The sequence below is a fragment of the Sylvia atricapilla genome, chromosome 6 (genome assembly GCF_009819655.1).
Source record: "Sylvia atricapilla isolate bSylAtr1 chromosome 6, bSylAtr1.pri, whole genome shotgun sequence".
In the NCBI taxonomy this organism is placed as follows: Eukaryota; Metazoa; Chordata; class Aves; order Passeriformes; family Sylviidae; genus Sylvia; species Sylvia atricapilla.
Window position 1 is genome coordinate 42587056 of NC_089145.1, and position 18859 is coordinate 42605914.

An 18859-nucleotide genomic window follows, 5' to 3' on the forward strand; every position below is an offset into this window, starting at 1 on the left:
AGTGCAGGGGGAGCTGCACCAGCTGCTGTTTCCGTGCTCCTCCTGGAAATTGCGTGCATATGATCCCTACCAAGAGAGCAAAGGACAGAAATTCAGCATTTTCCAGTGACACATTCCCTCTCTTACACTCTGACTCAGATGAGATGCTGTGATATTTATGAGATCACACAAGCACATGGTTTGTGTAGTGGTCAAAATGAGGAAGAGTAGTTCCACAACCTATTACTCAGGCAGAAGGATGAAAAGAAACTATTGCAATATTGTAATGAACTCCTGATAAATAAGAATATCCAATATGTACAACACACTTCAAACATGCATATGTGTGCCTTGTATGTGAGCATGTAAAATTCTACCCATCCCTATAGATATATCTGGATGTGTTTATATATGTGCATGTATAGGACATAACCCAGATTCCAGCACCTTGTAGGGATTCATGATGGCAAAAAGAGAAGACATTTGCTTTACTTCAATTCTAGCTTTTGTAGCATTTCTTCTAGGAAAAAGAGGTAGAGGAGATTTAACTCTCTGTATGAGTATTATGAGTATGTAGCTGGAAACAGTGGAGGTAATAAATATGGAAGACAGGAAGGAAACTCCTGATATTTGAGCCTAGTTCTCTGGATTCTACAGTCACTGAAATCATACAACACTTCACTGTTCCTATTGAATAAGTTCCAGAGCTGTTCAAGTTAGAAACCTCTGCTAATTTCCAGCCTTCTGGCCGATTTATATCCATATGTTCTATGCTGATGTTGCCATTTAGTTTAAATACTTCTTCCTTTCCCTTCCCTGTTTATTTATAGACAGAATTACATCGAGTATCTAGCTTTGTTTTGTTCAGCAGAAAAAGACAAGGTTTTTTGCTCTTCTCTCAAGTCAGACTCTCAAATTGCTGATGATTCTCACCTGCCGGCCCTGCACCTGTTCTGATATTTGCTCATGTTTCTTGAATATGGGCAGTGAGAATTGTGCACTGTTATCCTTGCCAAGTTCCCTGTTACCTTCTACCAGGCAATTAGTCTTGTCTTTTCAGATGGAAATATCTCACCTAAGACATTCCTGGACTTGCCAAGTTTCACATACATGGTGAGAGTCAGCTCCTTTCCCACACCTCACTGCAGTGCTGGTTTCTCACACACACTGAAATATCACTGCCTCTTCTGCCATTGGCGCTTCACGTGCACAATTCAGCGTGCACAAGCAGAATACTTGGAATTTCATGTATATATTCACAGCCAGATGCCACGTGAGATATAATGTGGCCTGAGAGATGACACTCCAGCTTGGGTTTTGGAATTTTGCACTATAGAATTTTAACCTTTATTTTTATTTTGACTATTATTTTGGTTTTGAAGGATGTGTGGTGGGTTGACCTTGGCCAGAGCCAGTTGCCCCTTTAAGCTGCTCTATTTCTCCCCTTGTCAGCAGAATGGGGGCAGAGAAAATAAGATGATTAGACCCCTCATGGGTCAAGATAAAGGCAGTTTTGTGAAGCAAAAGCAAAGGTCATGTGCACACAAGCAAAGGAAAAACCCCAAAATTGTAATTCTCTACTTGCCATCAGCAAACGTTGTTTGACCACTTTCTGGGAAGCCAGGCTTCAGCACATGTAGCAGTTGCTCTGGAAGACAAACATCATAAATAATAAATGGCCCCCTTCCTCCTTCTTTCTCTTGGCTTTACCTGAGTAGACCCTTTGATCAGTTTGGGTCAGCTGTCCTGGATATGTCCCTTCCCACAGTCTACTTTGTGTAGGGAGAAATGTTGGAGAGACAACCTTGATGCTGTGCAAGCACCACTCGGCAGCCAAAACACTGGTGTGTTATCAATACCCTTCCAGCTTCCAATGCAAAGCACAGCTCTAGGAGGGCTGCTATGGGGAACATTAATTCCATCTTAGCCAGGCCAAATACAGGAACTAGTTACTGTGAATTCTTTTAAGACATTTGATTCCTGTACCAAATGGTCTGGCCACAACTCCTTGAGCATAGGCTTTACTCTTAGGGCTTCTTGCCCTGGTACCAGGCAGTCTAAAGCTGCCCAGAATCAAACAGTTAAAAGAAAATGTTTGACTTTTAAATTGAGTAAGGTATTAACAGTGTGCTCATGCAGAGTGCCATGAGACTTGTAAGGGCCACAGGAAGGTAGCAGTCCTCTCCTCTGTGATTCACCTGGTGCTGGGTACTGATAAAGAAAGGCAATGAGCTGTTAGCTTGGTAATCAGAATTGGTGCCTCAGATTAGCTCCCTGTTCCTCAGAGCTCCTCCATTAAAACCAATTCATCTGGTAACACTTGACCTTTGCAATTTCACAGAAAAAACATCAAGCATTTGCATTCTCAGATAGAAAAAATGCAGTGCTTTTTACTTTTGGGTGACTAATAAGAACAAAATATATGCACATGATTAAAGCAGTGCACTTTAGATTTACTTCAGAATAAATTAACCCAAACTATAGTGTTTCTTCTCAGAACTGCATTTTTACCAAACACCTGTTTGTTCACATTCCTGATAAAAATAGTAAAATGGTGCAAAAGCACATCTATACTTGGAGAGTAATAAAGAGCTAGTTATTTGGATAAAGTACACAGCAAATCAGAAAGGCAGTGTTTGTGGATCCATTTTGTTTTCTGTTTCCATCAAAGACTTGAAGCATTCAAAAAAGTGCATTATTGAATGTGCAGGTGAATGAAGATGAAAGGAACAAGTATCATGCTGGAGAGCAGGATACCTTGAATAAGGGTCAAAATGTTAACATGGTTGCAGAAGAAGTCAAATATCTTGCTGAGATGGAAGAACAACCTGTAATATGCAGGCAGGTGTCCTTGCACTGTCCTGAGCCCTGATAAATTGCCCAGCTGGAGATCCAGCACTGCACAGTGGGGAAGATGAGATCCAGTTGAGGAAAAACAGGAAGAGATCCACAAGTGCATGAACACAGGTGTGGAAAATCCTAGGATGCAAATACTAGGAAAGCCCTAAGCTGAAAGGATGCTAGTCTAGGAAAAAGAAGACCAAAGGTGAAATGATAGCAGCCTGCAAATATGTGAAGCCTGCTGCAAATTACAAGGGAGTGGTAATGTGCTTTCTCTGTGATGAGTAGGATGAAATGAAAAGTGTTTGCATGTTTTATTAGATTAACAAACTAATCTGATAAGCATGGATATGCGTGTAAAGCTTTAGGAAGCTTGAAACAAAAGCTGTGAATAAGACCATCTTTGCTCCAACCCTACTTGTAAGAACCACATTTGAGCACAGCAGCAGCCTATCCAGACTTCAGGGTTCCTGTTGTCCTTGGGTATTTTTGAGAGGAGTTTAGGCAGAAATGATTCAACATTAACTGCTTTGAGTTGAACTAACTTGCCTAACTGCATATGTCCCAGTGCTGTAGGTATTTTCTGAAGACTTCGGTCCAAACTCTCAAAAGGTCCATTAAGAACTACACCTGTTTAGATGCCCAGGTCAAATAGTTAAGCAGCATTTAAGAAATTGTTCAGCTGCCACCTCAACCTGCAATCACTTACATGTCTGTGAATGTGCCCCCCATTCAGCTATAAGCTCTCACACCAGGTGGCTTTGCTACCAAATCCCTCCCTCATGAACACTGAATGTATAAACAAGAGCAAATACCCCACAATATTGTATTTGGGCTGTCTCCCCAGATTACCTGAGGATTTAAGAATTTCAGGTGGGATGTAACAGACATTGGTACTTCAGATCTCTTTTTGCTGACTAGAGATGTGAACATTATTTAGTTTCTGGTATCCTAGACTGAAACCTTTAATAGGTGGATGCTTTGGGTTGGAAGGGCCCTTAGAGATCATCTCATTCCAACCCCTCTGCCATGGGCAGGGACACCTTCCACCAGACCAGGTTGCTCCATCCTGCCTGGCCTTGGACACTCCCAGGGATGGGACATTCACAACTTCTTTCTCTCTGCCTGCCCAAGAAATAATCAAGCTGATACCAAAACTAGAGGTTTCTTCACATTATTTCAGCTATTTCAGTAAACATTATACACAGAAATAAGATTTTATAAATCCTGTGGAAAGACTTAAAGACACATTTTAATGAATCTTTTCCGCCAATAAAGAGGTGGAGATTATGCAGGGGAGTGTATATTTAAAAAGACATTAAAGAGCATTGCAGTATGGTTATGCCCATTTATGCCTGTGAGAGCATGGCTTGAAGTCTGCCAGGCTTTCAGTAAAAAAAACTGTGGCAAACTCATTGAACTTTGGGGCACAGGGTCAAGATTTTAAAATTTTTGTTTTGTTTTTAAGAATTTTTATATTTCTCTAGAGCTTATGGGGAATTAATTTAACTGCTTAGCAGTTTTATATTGGCAGATGCAATTAAGAAGCTTTTTTCCTAATTTATTCACCATCTTTTAAGAAGATTAAGATCCAGATAATCTGTTCTGTTGTTTGCACTTAAAAATAAATAAAATAAAAATACCATTACTCTATTCACTATCAGCACAAGAAAAGCATTTGCTCAGGATCTCACTTGCTAGTATGTAATTTAAAGCTGCAACTAAGAAGCCTCACAAAGTCAAGTACTTTTGTTTAGCTCTGTTTACTAAAATGAAGATATACAAAAGTGAAATGCATCCTGGATTACAAACATGTGCTAGAGTACAATGCAGCTGTAAGTAAACTCTGCACTGAAAGTTGCACTTATCCTTCATACACAGTTTTAAAAACCATTATTGCATGCTTTAAAAAAGCCAACTCAAACAATACAACAGTGACTCAGTAAGATTTTAGCAGCAGAATATTAGCTGATTTCCCCAGCCCTTGAAGACTACATGCTTTTACTATTTCAAGAACAACTTGTGTTGTGACATTTTATCAAATATCAGCGTGTTACTTACAGCCAAACACGTAAGCCCTCTGTAAAAACAGACAATAAGAATTTTGCCAGAGGAAAGATCTTGTATTTGACCCTGGATATATCAATATATGAACTCTGCTTTTGCAGTTGCTTTCCGTGTGTAGTGATAACAGTTATGCTCTGGAACTTCTGTACTGTTCATCAAAACTTACCTGCTCTTTATCTTTTAACATTTCATTTGCTGCTGCAGTTACAGTATTATAGTGGCATACCTAAATTCTCACCCCACGTTTCCCTATTTTGTTCTTAAGTGTTCTTGTTCTGTTGCTTACTCTGATCATGAGCTATATCCCCAAATTTTCATTTGAAGCAGCTCATTTTTCCACTTGGCTAGATAAAGAAACCTCTAGATGTTATTTCTCTTGTAGTAACATATATGCAATATATGTTATTTTCCTTGAAGTAACATACAGAATATGGTCCTTGCCATTATCTGATGGAATTCTCCAGAAGAATTTAAATGCCAAGTAATGGAAGCTGCTGCAACAGAAGCTGAAGAAAATAAAGCGAGGGAGTTGCTTGCTTAATCCACTATGAAGTGTGGGGGGAAAAGATCAACATACATACATATATAAACATATTCAGAGGAGTTGAAAAAAAACCCCAACCCTAGAATGTCTGAGTTCCTAGAATCAGCAGCATGAGCCTCTCACCAAATTATTTGGGAAATCTTTTCTTAAATCTTATTTACAGAAAAGCTGTTTTTAATATGTGGAATCAAGTAAGATATTGCTCAGTTGTCTAAACCATACCCTCCACTTGAATTTTGCTAATAGTTTTTGACTCAGTTTGGTTCTCAGCAGCTGAAGCCCTTGCTTGTAATCTGTAAATACATCAGCAGTGGCTGCTTCTGACTCTCCTGACAGAAATCCAGAGAGCGAGATTATTGCTGGCCCTAAGAGACATTGCTGCTGTGTGCTGTCCCTGGCAGATCTGTCAGCTCCAGAGAAATGATCCTCAGACAACTGGACAAACCAGATATTCACACTGACTGAGCATGTGACTAGACTTAAGGTCAGAGATTCAGAGACTGCAGGATTGGGATCTTTAAAGATCCCTGCACAGGATTGCCCTGTGTGCTGTGTGTCACTGGCACCTGCAAAGTTAAAGGGCTGCTTCATTCTTTGTGGAACCAGGCCCTGACAATCCTGTAAGCACAGGCTGACAGGGGTTCATCAAATTTACTGCCATTTCATTCCCTTCTTCAGAAAATAATTAGTTAACTTGCTGATTATATGATTATAAAAATTAAAAAAATCCATTTCACATAAAATAAAGAATGTTAAGATGAGCTTCAGCATCCTGCCATGCCAGATCTGATACCCTCTGTTATTTTGCCACCATACCTTGATTGAGGTTTAAATAGATTTTAAAAGTTCCTGATTGTCACCGCTGCTATGCACAGTTCTCTAAAATCAGTACTGAAAAATAATTCAGACTCTAAATGCTCTTTCATGTTCAAGTTTATACTCCCCAATAATTGAATTCACCTTCTCACAAAGGAACAAAAAACCTGACAGTTTCACCTAAGCTGTCTCCTGGAAATACAGAAAGTTTTTCTGGTATGGTCCTCTTTTTCTTTACAGGGTTGAAGCACACCTTTAATTCTTACAGCCGATAAATGCTGCTTCTTGATTTATTTTATCATGTAATAAGTTACTCTTTTGTATTTATAGCAAAAAGGGTGTTTTTGTTTGTTTTAACCTGCAGCTTTACATTAAGTATGTTATAATTGCAAAGCATGTAGAACATGTTTGTGGTAGAACTCGACAAGACAATACTGAAAACTTCATTTTGGTCAGTTTTCAATGGATTTTATGTATTTTAAAAATGTATTTCTAAACGTGAACATCTGTGAAAGAGGAGCTAAAAGGAGGCCATCTATTTACACACCAGATACAAGAAAACCCACAGTTTTCCAAGGGTTGAGCATCTAGTGTAGAATTTACATGAACTCCACTGCGATTTACAAATGGCTCCTTTGCAGTGGTTCTCTGAAAAACTAAGAATCGTAATCAAATGTTATTGGCAGAAATCTTCAATAAAAGTGAATGCCAAGTATTTGCCAAAATAAAACTTAAAATATACACGTCAATATTAGCCCTAAACATGCTTCACACCCAGGAGGCCCAGCACAGTAAGCGCTTTTGTGCATCAGTCAGCACCGACACTTCTTTCAGCACAGACATACCTCCTTTAAGAAATCAGATCTCTGATCAGGAAAAAGCAAATGTTGTGGTAACAACAACACCGGACACAACTTGCCTACTGTGCTGCATGAAGTTCAAGTGTGTGCAGCTTTCTACAACCCTAAAAGTCTCCCAGCAACTATTCAGAACAATAGTAGGATATCCTCCACCTCTGCGCAAAGTAAGAGAAACCTGCTAATTGGGAGTGGTATTTTTTCCTAACACCCCTATCATGATTTCTTCCAAGCATTCACTTGAACTTGAAAATTAGTAATTGATGTTTCACTATGCATCTGCTTGAAAAACTACATCATCCATGGCTAACTCACTCTCATTGTATCAGATCAGCCAGAGTTAACAGATAAATTCCTTCTAATTAACAAAAGATTGGCTAATAAAACCAGAATTAATTGTTAAATGTATTACACTTTCCATACTCTCCCTTTAGCCTCTTTGCATCTTCTCCTTTAATACATTTCTTCCGTTTCTCAGATTTTGCAGCTTGCTCCTTCCTTTCTTGATTTTCCTGCATTCAGACAGAATGACAAATAAATAAGTAAATAAGAGTTTCTGAAGGAAAAGCTTGTTAAGAAACTCTCAGTTTGCAATGAATAGGTATTCTGAACATGCCCTATGCGCTTTTAAAACTCTCAGCTACTGGGGTTTGAGGGTAAATAGCAGAACAGAGCTTCCTGGTCAATCCCTTTGGCCTTCTCTGTGTAATGATGTTACCAGCAAACTATTTCATCAGTTTTAACTGCAACTTTCAACTATGGACTGAAATGCATTCTTCTTAATTAGTCCCTTTGTCCACAAAACAGAACATTAGTTTAACTTAATTAGCATTCTAGAGATTTATCCCATAGCAACCTTGTTTGTATTCAGCAATTTCTACCCGAATTTTCAGGAACTGTTCAGCTGTGCTAAACAGCAATTCACAGTTTCTCTTCAGCCTCTCATTAAATTTGCCAGTAGTATTTCTGCGCTACAGTTCAGGGCCAGAGTCCAGGCTGGATGTTTGTTGGTACCACTCACACAATTGCCAGAATGGCATAAATCCTGTTGGGATTTATGTAGATAGACAGGAATCTGGTTTCCACAGAGCTTCTGGTACCCGAATGATATGATTAATGGAGGAAGAAAAAGGATTGGAATGATTACTGCTAGCAAAATAAGGCCATTACTTAGTGGAAGAGTATTTTTGGCTTTTGATAAGTAGCACAACAGTGGGAGAAGGTAGTTCTGAACAACTGAAGGTAGTTCTGAGCAACTGCAGTAGAACATAAAGAGGATAAAAGCAATTTTCTTAAATGCTTCTGCAGTTCTTGTGCCAGAAGATTGCCATCCCACCTGGAAGCTTGTCTGCTTTTGATTGCAACCACTGAGTAGTTAATCCACACATTGCAGGTAGATCAGTACTTAATAGGCTGCTGTGTCATATGACAAAGCCTAATAACATCCAGGAAGATGCTGATAAGATTTTTTGATGGGACATGTGTGGTCTCCTTTGCAGAATTTCAGAAGCAGAAAATACAATTTCCCATTTGATTGCTACAAATAATCTGCCACTATTTCCATAAGATGAGCTGAACAAGCCCCAGAAAATGTGCACAAGTTTATAGAACCAGCCTTTATAGAAAGTAAAAGTCTAGGGTCCTTTGGTCCAAAGTAGTTTTCAAACAAATAAAGATAACTTGTGAGCATTAACAGAGTTAATCTGTTTGAAATATAGAAGCATTAGAGGCTCAAGGTTACGGAAACTCTCACTGGGTGCCTTAAAAAGGAAAAAAAAAAAAAAATCTGTGTACTCTTGACAGGGAAAGAAAATTATCCATTTACCCCAAACAGAGGGTGCTTCTGAAAGAATGAGGTACAGGTGGTGAAGTCTTATGAAGAGGCTAGAAGCCTTCCATCAGTTAGTGCCTACTATGTGCTTGCCTGATAAATTCCTGCTGTCTTAGCATAACATCTTTGAGATGCTCTGGCTGTTGGGAGACTTGCAGATTTGTGGGCCCTGGAAGAATGTCTCTAATATGCCATAAGAAATAAAGGAGGTGAATTCAGTGGTATGTTGTTCTGCTAATTGAACAGCACACAGTAGTGAGAACAAGCTAAAATACATTAGGAATACATTTATCAATTGAACAAGCCTGAACCAAATTTTTCTTCAGAAAAATTGTAAAAACCCCAAACAACAGTTCAATGTAACACACTTAACTAACTTTCTTCAGCACAAGAAAGCCCAAAAAAGTACAGGGGTTCTAGGGCAGAGGAATGAATACTCGCAATCCCTTTTCCACCCTCCTGGATTAGTGAAAGCAGCTGCAGGGATGAAATGCAGTGAAAAAGGATGTCACTTTGGATTTGCACTTTGTGGGATGTTGGATACTTGCTTGATTTTTGAATTAAAAGATACTCCAGGACAACTGTTTATCCCCACGCTATCTAAGGACATCCTGTTCAAGCACCATAGCACCCGACTGAGGAGCAGCTGCCTCAGCTTGGTTGTCCTAGGGAATACACTGAAGAACCATCCCTGTGCAGAGCTGTCTGTATAACCTCTGTCATCAACTGAATATTTCCTAGAGCAGATTTTGTGGAATATTTTTTCTCCTTTTCCTGAGATAAGACCATCTCAGGTCTGATCTGCTGGGAGCTCCCTTCTATGAACAGCTGCAAATGCTAAGGGAAATCAAATCCTTCCCACAAATCCCTATAATCACACAGTGATTCTTTCCCCGCAACTTTACCATTCAGTTCTCAGAAAAACTCCAATTCTGATTTTTTGTCTTGAGCTGAGAAGCTATTTTCTCCCTGTCTCCTTCCTCCTGCCATCTGCTTCTTTTATTTTTTGAGAACTGGTGAAACAGCCATCAGCCCTGGGTGACAAACCAGCTCCCTTGCTTCCTTTCACTGTGTCAGTTTTGGATATCATTTGGGTATTTGGAAAGGCTTTGTTGATTTGAATTTTTTTCCTCCAGGTAGATAGAGAGAAAGATGGCAGACTCTTATTAAAGTAATTCCATTTGTGTAACTCAATTTTTGTTACCTGAAAGATAAGAGATCAGAAAGAACCCTCAGGGAAGGGAGAAAGATTATGTTTGAACAAAGTAACAAACCCCAAATCTCTGTAGATATGCTTAGAAGGCACGAAGGATCACTATTTATCAAAACCATTTCCCTTCTTATTTGATGTGGGAATGGAAAGATAGCACTAACGATTTTGGCAGTGCTAAGAGACCTGCTTTACACAGAAGACTCATCTCAAAATAAAAGTTACACCTTAGCATTAAAGCTTAAAATAAATGGCACTGAGAAGAGATGATGCCTGTGGCTAATTCTAGTGTAAAACTCAAAACCATAGAACAAAAAGAAGCTTTAAAAATTAAAATCTTCAACTTTTCAGCATGTTGCTGTTTCAAGTACAAATAGTATCTCTACTGTAGTAATAGTAAGAAAGGAAGGCAAGAGGAAGAGGGGATTAATTCTAGGTCTGCAGTGAAGGAGAGAGGTGCAGACAACGTGGCTAACAGCTGTGCTACCTTTGATGTGAGGTGGTGCTGAGAAATGGAACTCAAAATAAGATTAAAAGGAGTTTACATTTGGGATATAAGAAGTTTCTTTCTAGTTGCTCTGACCTGGCTGTGAGCAAGAAGCACCAGAAATGCAGTTTGAATCTCCTGCAGCTATACTAGGACAGTACAGAACCTTTACTGGGACTGTTTCTTGAAAGAACTGCAGTTGCTGGAATTAGCCTTCACAGTAAATTTTCTGTATAGCTCTCCACAGACGCTCGGCCATTATGTTCTTGAGTCGCTTAATTCTTTCCTTCATGCCTAGAGTTTTAGGAACTTTAAGGATCAAGTATATTGCCAAAACATCTGTGGTTTAGAGGGTTAATTTCCAGACTGTCTGTGGCAGTATCACATCATTTCAGAGCCTGGATAGCTGCATTGCTTGGAAAATTTCAGCTCAGTGCTTCACTGGAGAAGCGGGTAGTGGGAACAGTTAGAGGATATATTTTTAATCTTTCATCTTCTATCACTTGCTCAGAAATGTCATTATTTTCATCTGAATCTATGACCTGCCCTGAGGCATTCCTCCAGTCTCTCTTGGCTGCAGAGCTGTCTGTGTTCTTGCTGTTCTTCTTGTAATGCAGATGGTTCTCTCTACAGACAGATTACCCAGGCTGGGGCTCTCTTGGAGTCAGCACAGGAATGGGTGATTCTTGCTGTTAAAATATGTGTGAGTGTGAAGCCACTATCACCTGGCATTAAGAAAACCCTAAAGGAAGTCCATTAGTCCAGGCTGAAGTGTGTAGTAAGGGAAGTGAAATGGAGGTTTACTAGAGAGTTTACTAATTGGAAGATGCTCTACACAACTTTTATGGTGAAGTTGCTGTCTCTTACTCCTTATTGCAAGGAGATAAGTCCTGTAAGTTAAGAATATAATCCATTGGGAGATTCAGAAGGGTTTTTTGAAACACAAAACACACTCTTTGGAGCTAACTAGTACAATGAAATAGCAGCACATAACACATCTTCCAAATTAGGCTTTGCCTATTGGAAAATTTACCTTTCATCTATTGGCAAAGTCTATAAAGCATGTCAGGTTGCTCATTCTTTCACATACCACGATGATCCTGTTACACTGAGGTCTGGTTATTAATTATCAGAGGGAAAAATTACTTGAACCATTCTCCACAGCAAAGAAACCACCCCTCGTCCCCCGCAAAAACCCCCATCTCCTCACAAAACTAACCAACCAAGCAAGTCAAACCCACAAGAAACAAAAAACCCCCCTAAATTTTATATTTGCCCACATACAAATTTTCTGCTGCAGTTTGCAAGCACATAAATTTACTCTCATTTACTTCTGCAGTCAGGGTTAGGTAGCCCAGCTTAGAGTAGTAGAAAATAAAATTGCTTGATTTAAAAAAAAGAAAAAAGTTCTCAATCATTTCTAAACAGTCACAAGGCCAAACCACTGTAAGGTCTTGAGGAAGATCTCTCTGAAGGTCTTCATTGTGCTGAATACATCTTCCAAAGACAATTTTTTTCGGTCTTCACCAAAGATAATCAGCAAGTTCTTCCTTTTTCTTTGGATGGTGGCAAATTCCTTCTGCAGGTCCTTTGAAGCATTGAGGCTGCCCTGAGACACAGTTGGACAGATTAAAAACCAGCATATTCTGAGCTGCCCAGAAGATTTCAGCCACTTAACTGAGAGCAGTCAGTTTTTAAAAAACTAAGATCAGTTCACAATATGTGATATTTATTTCTGAATTGAATCATCTGCATTTTCCTTCATTTCATCATATAACCACGTGGAAATGTGGCACAACCTGGGATGACTGATCAAGGGACATGCAGCACCAGGATTTCTACCTTATAGCTTTAATTAAGTGATCTGTTCTGAGAATTGAAAAGCTAGGATGTTAGGAAATATGTGTGGGGGAGGGGAAAACATATTGCAAATCTATCCACTTTTTCCCCACAAAGCACAGTGAGACAAAAAATGTTTCTGTGCTGCACCGTACACATTTATAGTTGCAGCCTGCATTTCATTTTTAGGGCCTTCCTTCTTTTACCCACAGAAAAATCTGTCTGGTTCTCAGCTATTTCCATATCCCAGTACCACATCACAGAAACAGAGGAAAATCTGGAATACTCTTTCCTCAGGGCATAGTGGGAGTGTAGTAATGACCCCTTTCCCATAGGGCTTTACATCCAGCTGTAACCTGAATCACAGTGCCTTTAAAGAGAGAGTGTTTAGGAAGAAGGATGGGAAATGTGTCACACTCACATTACCTACTTGCACAGATTTTCCATGCTGTTTTTTAAATCATCTGTCGACAAAATAAAAGTTTCTCTATTTCCAACAGTTTCTTCAGATTGGCACCTGCCTCAGCCTGCATGACATCAATGCGGATTCTGAAAGGTCCACAAAAGGGACAGTACATTGAAGGGGTAAGTATTTTTTGCATTAACTTCAAAAGTTATTATAAACATTATCATCTCTGTAAATGATCAGGGAGTTAATTGTCCAGCCGGACCCTGCTTTTGCAGGTGGTTATTTTCTGTATAAATTCTTTTTCACATGTGCAAACCCTCGTCTAAGAAAGGGCAAGATGCTCTTGCCCTCACTATCTCCCTGGATAGACTGTGGAAAAACCTCACTGTCCTAGTATTCAAAAAACTCAAAAAAATTTCGGCCTATTACTCATAGGCAACACAAGCTCATCTCCCCTGTGCCAATACCATCCTTATTTATTTGGTGCTTTTCCCTCCTTGCCTTTTCTCCCCAGTTTATTTATAGCCCAAAATTATATCTCCTCTCTGTGTTACTTTAGCTTGTGTGGAGATCCAAACACAACCACTGCCAAGCCAACATCTTCTGTAGTTCTGAACTACTCCCTGGGCCAGACAAAACTTCCTGAATCAGCAAAACATGGCTTGGTGTTTCATGGTGCATCCAGATGTGAGCAGCATTAGGAGAGTCCCTTGCAGGATTTGCACTATGCACAGTTCTCCACAGATTGATTAGCAAATCAATTTTGTAAGTTTGAGAGTTTGACTTAAAGTAGAGGGAATTACTTTATACAAAGAGTGCATTTATATCATTGGGCAGCAGGATCTAGTTTCAGTCAAGAAATGTATTTCTATTTTGACACAATCCAAAAGGAAATTCATGATTGAAAACAACATTCAGTTTAGCTTCTCCAAAGATAACTCACAAAAGCCATAGGGTTTTTATGTTTAATTACAGAATTTAAATTATTTTCAAAACATTATTTGTGTGACAATGTCAATCCATCTAAAGACTTAAAAGTTACTCCTTCTTTGAGTTACAAGGAAATCTAAATCACTACAAGGTTCCTGTGAATCCTCTGAATTCATAACAAGATTAAAAATGTTAGTCCTACAAATGTGGATTCTGATTTGTATAATTGAACATATGTCCATGTGATTCCTTTGAGGTAAAGAGAAAGAGCTTGCAATAGACTCATGAGCCTTTCAGGCACACAGGAGGAAGTCAAAAGTCTCCAGAAACAGTTTTTTCTTTCTACCCACATATGTTAGAAACACATGCTGATAGTCAGCTCTGGGAGTCTTGAGGTCCCCAGTTGCCAGTAAGTCACCCCCATTGTTCCCTCCTTATATAATCTCTGTACCTCCAGATGGGCTTTCACCTAAAAATCACAGGATGTGCTGAACTGGAAGGGACCCACCAGGATCAATCCAACTCCTGGCCCTGCACAGGACCATCCTCAAGAGTCATATTGTGTGCCCCAAAAATATTGTCCAAATGCTTCTTGAACTGACTGAGAAACTTCAGGGAAGATATGTTTCTATTGCAATTGTGGAAGAAGAATCTGGTCCTTGAAAATGAGGGAAATTCACTATGTACACAGTTTTCTTCTAAAGTAGTACTGAATCCACAGAAAGAAAAGTCACACTGAGCCCCATCTAAAAGTCTTAACCAGGTATATAAATCTTAACACTGGTGTTGAAGGGAAGCACTCTCTCCCACAGCAGAGAAATCCTGTGACCTTTTTACACCACCATAAAATGACTCAGCTCCTTGTTGGCTTTAAAGAGGTTGGCAATTCATACATGACAAAAACAAACAATAATGTCCTACCCCGCTGCCTTGGAAACAAAGTCAAGATCTCTGGGAAGCTGCAGGAGATCTGTGTGGTTTTTTTCAACCTCCTAAAATTGAAGAGAAAGAATGGTTATCTTCTACCATCTCATAACATCTCAGTCTGTCAAAGAGTATGAAAGTTTTTCAGCTGGACAACATCAGGACTGAAAAAATAACACTTCATTTTTGTTCAGTGTAGGTAAAATTCATCTTGTTCATTATTTTTCTCATGTTGGCATCCACAGAGAGTTAAAAAGAAAGGAAAAGATTCATTTTAAGTGCTCAGGCTGACATCCCATGGGCTGCCACAGTGCGCAGGCTGACCTGAGATTTTGTCTTCATACCACAAAATAAATTTCATTTGACAGATGCATTTGGGATATGTGTCAACACAAGAGAGCAGTTGAAGAAGAGAAAGAAAACAGCAAGCAGATATATCAAGTGAACTTGAGGAAGGAAACCTAGTATTACCTATCTAAATATTACTGTATATGGATGTGATCTCATCTGCACAGAGAGCTGTGGAAAAGTTTTCATAGTATTTCCAGCACAGAGGTTCACCCTCTGGGTATCTCTAGTGGGGTATTACTGAGGTATTACTGGGGAATTACTGAGGTATTACTGGGGAATTAATGTTAATTAGTATTAAAAAAATATTGAGATAATGCACGCAGGATTAATTTCTCAGTTTTGTTGTACCTCCAAAATGTGGTGAAGCAGAGTAATGTTGTTTTGGTTTGCTTTTGTTTCTGTTAGTTTGATCAAGGCACTAATTTTAAAACCTCCAGCATCTCCAGTGTGACGCCCCTAGAAGATACAGAAAAAAGTTCCTTCCTTCAGTTTCAAGCCTTGCATTATTTTCTGTTATCTTTAGAATACAACAAGCAAAGAAATCATTTTACTTACATAATTCAGAAAGTTTCCAACTTTAAGAATCAATTGGCAGAAAACTGGCAGTCGGTGACTGGTAAGAATTGCTAAAGAATAAGAAGAGAGACATTTTTTAATAAATGAAATTAAATTATCTGAAATAGGATTTTCCTTCAGTTTGACAGTGATGGTAATAAAATTTTCATCCAAGATTATGTCAAGCCATTGTTATGGATTTGGAAAAATACCATAGAAAAAGAACAGAAATAAATTAGCTGAATGGAAGTGGAATGAGTAGCATTCTACTGTGACCTCTTCTTTACAAGTAGCTGGAAAACTAGTTTTTCCATTAAGTTTGGAGTATAGATATGTCAACCCTGCAGCTGCCTTATGAAGGAGACCCACATACAAGAAAAAAGTGTATAAACTCGTGAAACTCTGTAGCCCTTGTTCCTAGTACATAATATTTTAGTTAAGAAAAGCAAAGGGCTTTGTGCCTCGTTATCATTGTTAGTGAGAGCAATAATCAAAAGATGCACATTTTAGCAGGAGAATCTGGGATAAGAATAGTGTTTTTGGCAGAATTAGAACAAACACTGACCCTCACAATGGGATGAAGGGGGAACAGGGATGTCAGGGTGGGACTGCAGAGAGCTGTTGATTGCACCCCAATAAAGAGTAACCATAGCACTGACATCAGGCATCCAAGTACAGCCCTGTTTTGTTTGTAAATAAAAAAGTTTGCAGTTTAGGTGTCTAGCAGGAGATCAATGACTGTAAAACCATTGAACTGAAGCTGGAATGCAAGAGCACCTTCAATAAAAAGAAAACTTAAAACTAAAACCAGGGCTAATTTTGGGTGGAGAGGTCTCCTGAAATGTTGGTGAACATCATCTAGGATACCCTTTTCTGGCAGCCTTCTTTTCATAACAGACTCTGGTATGTCACAGCTCCATGGCAGAGCTAAGCTGGACTGCATCAGTGCACTACAGGAAAAACTGGAACTGATTCATTGTTATGGACAAAAATCTCTGCTGCACAAAAAATGTACCCTGTATTCATGCAGGATCTGGCACTGACATCTCCATCTCAGGAGAGGCCTTACTGCTGTCTAAGTCCCTGAAAGGTTGTAGTCAGAGGGAGTTTGGCCTCTTCTCCCAGTGACAGGATGAGAGGCCACAACCTCAAGCTGCACCAAGTGAGGTTCAGGTTGGACATCAGGAGGAATTTATTCACAGAAAGAGTTGTTAAGCTTTGGAATGAATTACCCAGGAAGGTGGAGTCACCATTCCTCGAGGTGTTCAAGAAACAACTTGGCACTTAGTGCTAAGGTCCAGTTGATAAAGTGTTGATGGGTCAATGGTTAGGCTCAGTGATCTTAGAGACCTTTTCCAACTTAAATGATTCTGTGAACCCTTGAAGTGTTCAAGGCCAGGTTGGGTAGGGCTCTGAGCAACCTGATCTAGTGCAAGGGTTCCTGTCCATAGCAGGGAGGTTGGAATGGGATCATCTTTAAGGCCTTTCCCAACCCAAACCATTCTGTGATTCTCTGATAAAGGAAATTTCCTTCTTCTCTGCAGAATTATGACTTCAGAGCAGAACAGCACAAACTGCAAATCTTCAGAATGTATTCTAGGAGCAAGAATAATTTTGATGTTCGCTACACATTCAGCAATTAAAAGGTTAATTTTGATTAGATTTTAGCATAGGCTACCACTGACGCTAATCAAGTAGAAGAAAGTGGCTGAGCCCAGGCACTGGTGCAGCTGACGTACTTACTTTCACAGGCTGTCCTGATGGCTTGTGCTTTTGGCCACAGACACTCCAGAAGAATTTTTGTTTCCTCACAAATCAGCATACATTCAATCCGCAACTGGTAGCTAAAAAGAGATCAGTGGAAAAAACCACAACAAACAAACCCACAGGCCTGATTAATTGACTTGTGTTCAGCAAGAACATCATCCATTTTAGGCAAACAACAGTACCAACATTCTTATGGTCTCTTTAATGCTCTGACATGAGAACTGGATTATAAATAAATCAAACACAGATATTTCCAAGGATGTCCTAGAAACAATTATTATCTCCTCTTTCAGAAAGCAATGCTGGACTGACATCTGGCAGTGACTACCTTGCATAATGATGCCATTTTTTTACAATTCCTGGGCAACACTTGCCAGGATTTTAGTTCTTCTTAACTTCACAAACAGAAATTTGAAATATTTTGGCAGTGATATCTTGTAATGACATTTATGCATCATCACGGATTATATTGTGGAAGGAAACATTTTCTAAAGTACTTCTAAACTTAGCTAGAAGTTTGAGAAAATGAAAAGCCATATTTCACCACATTTTCAACAAAGTGCATCTGTTGTGGCTGGTGACTGACCAGATTTATGGAGGACTATGCTCTTAATTAAACATATCACCATGTTTTTGTGAACAGCAGAAAGAGTTCTCTGTGTGCACCTCATTTGACTTGGTAAAAACTGGGGAGGTGGTAAAAGCACAGGCACTGCTGTGATTCACTCATGGATTTGTGGCTCTCCAGTGGGTGAACTGGAATCTGCAGCCCAGGGGTGGAGTGAATCAGCAGCCTGGTGACAGGACTCAGTCTGCAGCTTCTTGCCACACAGGAATAGCTGTTCAACACTCAAGGGTTTTTTTCGTACCAAGGTTATTTTAACTGTAGTTTGCCAAAGGTGTCTGAAAGCCTCCTTGGCCTTTGGGAAGGAAAAAAATTCTCATATGAGCTCTACAAATAGCAGTCAGATGATTTATCCTGAAGACTGGATGTCAGGTACATCCCTCTAGCACAAGAAACAGAGGCCTTAATTTTTATGGACAAGTCTTGTAAGAACCCCACTCATGAGAGAGAGACAAGGAAGATTTTGCTTACCTGGGAACTTCCAAAGATGGAGATAAAACTGATCTGCATTGCCAGCTGTGATTTTTCTTCTTTGCAAGATTTCAGGCTATTTATCTAACAGGGCATAAAAGAGCAAAATAACCATGATTTGATTTAACAGAGAATATAACCACACAAACTTTTCTGGTGCCATTTTCTTCTTACAGGCATGAATCTGACTTTTTGAACTGCTTGTGCACACAGGCAGTGGGAGTAAAGCAGATTGACAATAAATTCAAAGTATGAGCTGGTTTGCAAGGGCAAACGTGGGTTTTTTTTACTAGAAGGTCTTTTGCCTTTGTACAACATCATCTAGGATGAATTCCCGATCTGTAGGCAGGGATTCA

General features: G+C 39.4%; 1 protein-coding gene across 1 annotated transcript; it reads right to left on the reverse strand.

Moving 5' to 3' along the window:
- Positions 1-12082: 12082 nt before the first annotated feature.
- On the reverse strand, positions 12083-18410 carry LOC136363111 (inverted formin-2-like). Its single transcript, XM_066322200.1, has 7 exons — positions 18364-18410; positions 17384-17484; positions 15641-15711; positions 15434-15541; positions 14732-14802; positions 12902-13020; positions 12083-12241 (listed from the first exon to the last, which is right to left on the reverse strand). The coding sequence occupies exons 1-6, from the start codon at positions 18408-18410 to the stop codon at positions 12927-12929; spliced, it is 492 nt and encodes a 163-aa protein (XP_066178297.1). The 3' UTR covers positions 12083-12241; positions 12902-12926.
- Between the last annotated feature and the right edge of the window lie 449 nt (positions 18411-18859).

Coding starts and splice junctions, on each gene's coding strand:
- LOC136363111 (XM_066322200.1), bottom strand. CDS start 18,410: ATGTACCTGACATCCAGTCTTCAGGATAAATCATCTGACTGCTATTT. Junction 15,712..17,383: donor CATCAGGACAGCCTGTGAAA/GTAAGTACGTCA, acceptor CTTATTCTTTAG/CAATTCTTACCAGTCACCGA. Junction 13,021..14,731: donor TTTGTTTCCAAGGCAGCGGG/GTAGGACATTAT, acceptor TGGACCTTTCAG/AATCCGCATTGATGTCATGC.